The 3,527-nt window shown below is 41.4% G+C and overlaps 1 protein-coding gene across 1 annotated transcript in view; it reads right to left on the bottom strand.

Annotated features, from left to right (window-relative positions):
* The window catches only part of fbxo38 (F-box protein 38), a 79,185-nt gene that overhangs the window by 46,065 nt on the left and 29,593 nt on the right, over positions 1-3,527 (bottom strand). Inside the window, exon 11 of the mRNA XM_014027631.1 lies at positions 1,476-1,647. Coding sequence (XP_013883085.1) covers positions 1,476-1,647 — 172 coding nt within the window. The remainder of the gene's footprint in view (positions 1-1,475; positions 1,648-3,527) is intronic.

Below are 3,527 nucleotides of genomic sequence, written 5' to 3'. Positions count from 1 at the left end.
ATGTGTGTCTGGTGTGAACAATAACATTTTTCACATCATGAACAGTTTCCCAGAATCACCTCTAAGAGTCACCAACAGAACCAGAACCACAGAAATGTGCGTACACCAGCCCTGGAGTTGGCGTGGGGCTGCGCACATTTCCACGTTCAGTTGAGTTTTGATACATCTGGAGTTTTGCGTGGAAAATGGCGTACACAAGGTTTTTGTGCGTACACACCGTTGATACTTGAGGCCCCTGGACAGGTCTCCAGTCTCCATCAGGGACACAAAAGAGACAATCAACCATCCACACTCTGTCACACCTGGAGTCACACAGAAGAGCTCACACAGAAGAGCTCCAGAAGGTTTCAAACTGAGAACTCTGGACTCAGATCATCTGCTGCACACAGTTCTAATCACTTATTATCAATAATAATTTGCTACGATAAATTATTATTGATAATTATCATGAGTCCTTAACTTGAGGATGTAGTTGGGCAATTAAATATTCATGTATGTGTAAATTTATTACCATAATTGTGGGTGAGTTGTGTAAATTTATGTTTTTATAAAGCAAGTACCACCACCACCACCACCAAGACCAATTTCCCAGGGGAAACATTGTGGAGAGTTTTTTAATTATTAGATTTTTCTATTACATAAATCAAATCCACATTCTTCTTCTGTTTTTATTTAATATTTTTAACCCAGTGGCAGCAGCACATTGAGATACAGCTGACTGCATCTCTGCCTTCATGCCTTTCTCTCTCCTCTCCTCCTGCAAAGGAGGCAGAGACAGAAATAAGGAGGCATTATCTAATGATGCAAACTGCAGCCATTAAATAATGTTTGAAGATTATTTTTTGTTGTTGTTTTACTTTTCCTACAATAACTGAGTCAAAGGACAGTGTGTGCATCACAGTGCGCTTTGGGCCTGTGTGAGACAAACGCGCTGTTTTTCAGCACCATGTGCATCGCGCTCATGTGGCGTGTAGTGTGAGGTGCACTGATGAGATTTTCTCTGATAAAATCTGATAAAATAGTCAAGGATTCACGGGGCTGACTAAAATCATAATGTCTCTCTCATATTGTTCAGGGGGCCAGGCCAAATGTGTAGGCTGTAGTTTGTGGACCACTGTTATAGATCAATAGGTTAACTTTAACACTGAATGAGCAATGATAAACAGCAGTTTCATCTCTTCTTTGTTAATTGTACCACCTACTGTGCACTGACGATACCACCACAGAGCAGGGACACAAGTTAGAGTGGCACATGGAGCTGCACTTAACAATGCCAAGGTGCCTACACAGGCCTGAGCAGAACCAAACAGACATGAACTGAATAAAATGAGACTTGACAATGGAGACGAGATAAAACCACTTTTCAACAAAGAAGAATTTGTCCAGGGGACCTAATCCACTTTTTTATATGTTAAATAAATATAAATGCTACATAAAAGCATTTTTTCCCCAAAATTTGACTTAGATAAACTTACCATTTTGCTGCTGCTGCCCTTGGTTGATGTTCATAGGTGGAGGAGCGGGAGGTATGTTGGCCTCATTGGGGTGATGGTGCTGGTTGTTTTCATTGTTGGCATTCTGGTTGCTGACCAGTGCAGAGGACACACCAATACCAGTGCCTGCACTCAGACCCACTCTGGCACAACCCTAAAAAGACACCATGAATAATGCTTATTGAATGCCATTATGGGGAACAAATTCTTTACAATTTGTTCTTGAAATCCGATCAGTTTCAGCTACTACAACATCAAATTTTAGGTCAACATCTGTATTTCTGTCAATATCTGATTTATAGTCACTCTGTGACAATAAATCAGATATATTGAAGCAGTTTTATTTCAAAAATGTATTTGAAGATGTATTCACTTCTATTTAAAAATAGTTTATTTATCCCAAAGAGAAATTACATTTCGGAACAACCCATCCAAGAGAAAGACAAAAACAAGAATCACATACGTGGAGGGGGACAGGTGCCCTGCCCTTATATTTGAAAAAATAATAATAGGAAACATGAAGGTAGATGAGGGATAAAAACAATCATATCTCATACTGTGTGGCTGCAAGGACACTTCACAAAAAACTCTGCATAGAGCACATATAAGCTAGCGAAGGCGGTGAGTTGAGGAGTGTGTGTGTATCTGAAGCCGTGGAAATGTTGTTGTACCTCTGTGAAATAAGACTGTGAAATCAGTGCCTGACAGTCCCACCCAGCCATAGTTCCTGAAGTCATGTAGAGTTTATTAGATCAACTTTGAGTCAGCCACCAGACCACAGACAGGAGTGGGAGAGGGGATGGTGGGGGCAGAGCATCAGTTTACATCACATCCAGGAGAGTTTAAGATGTCCAGCCTTAAAGGCCAACATATGGAACCCACATTCAATAATCACAATTTTTGTGTCTATTCAATCACTAGTTTCTGCAAATTTCATTAGACTTTATCTAGCAGTACACTCAGCAGACACTTTATGAGGTACACCTTGCTAGTACAGGGTAGGACACACTTTTGCCTTCAGAACTGCCTCAATTCTTCGTGGCATAGATTCAACAAGGTGCTGGAAGCATTCCTCAGAGATTTTGGTCCATATTGACATGATGGCATCACACAGATGCCGCAGATTTGTCGGCTGCACATCCATGATGCGAATCTCCCGTTCCACCACATCCCAAAGATGCTCTATTGGATTGAGATCTGGTGACTGTGGAGGCCATTTGAGTACAGTGAACTCATTATTGTGTTCAAGAAACCAGTCTGAGATGATTCCAGCTTTATGACATGGCACATTTAACGTGTTGTGCATTCAGAGATGATCTTCTACATACCTTGGTTAAGATAAGATAAGATAAACCTTTACTGTCGTTGTACAGAGCACAATGAAATCACAGTTCAGAACACCCATTCAGAAGAAGACAGAACATAACAAACATAGGAGAACAGGTGCTCTGGGTCATGCTGCCACAGACCCTGCACAGAACAAGGATCATCTTCATGAACACATCATGAGGAGGCGCTACCCTTAAAAGAAAAACTAACCGATGTTGTTTTGTCGAACATCAGGAGACCACCAAGCCAATCTGGAGAATCCAGATATCAGAATCCAAATATACATCCAGAACAGAGCAGAACAGAGGTCCCACCTTTGACATGTCCTCCCATGAAAGAAAACTTTGTTCCAAAAATTTATTAAGAGACCAGCTAACCAAATCCATAAAAAAATATCCATAATTTCTGGTTTCGGATGAAAACGTAGAGAAGGATCCGAGCAGTGAAGCAGGAGAGAAGGAAAAAAGTGTCTTACTCCTCCGAGAGCGGGAACAAAAAAACAGTCTGCCCATTCTCCTCTGACCTCTGGCATCAACAAGGCATTTCCGCCCACAGGACTGCCGCTCACTGGATGTTTTCTCTTTTTCGGACCATTCTCTGTAAACCCTAGAGATGGTTGTGCGTGAAAATCCCAGTAGATCTTTCTTCCCCATACTGATGCTCGGTTTGAACTGCAGGAGATTGTCTTGACCATGTCTATATGCC

Source organism: Austrofundulus limnaeus, unplaced genomic scaffold (assembly GCF_001266775.1).
Source record: "Austrofundulus limnaeus strain Quisiro unplaced genomic scaffold, Austrofundulus_limnaeus-1.0 Scaffold666, whole genome shotgun sequence".
Classification (NCBI taxonomy): domain Eukaryota; kingdom Metazoa; phylum Chordata; class Actinopteri; order Cyprinodontiformes; family Rivulidae; genus Austrofundulus; species Austrofundulus limnaeus.
This window is presented reverse-complemented; position numbering and strand designations above follow the sequence as displayed.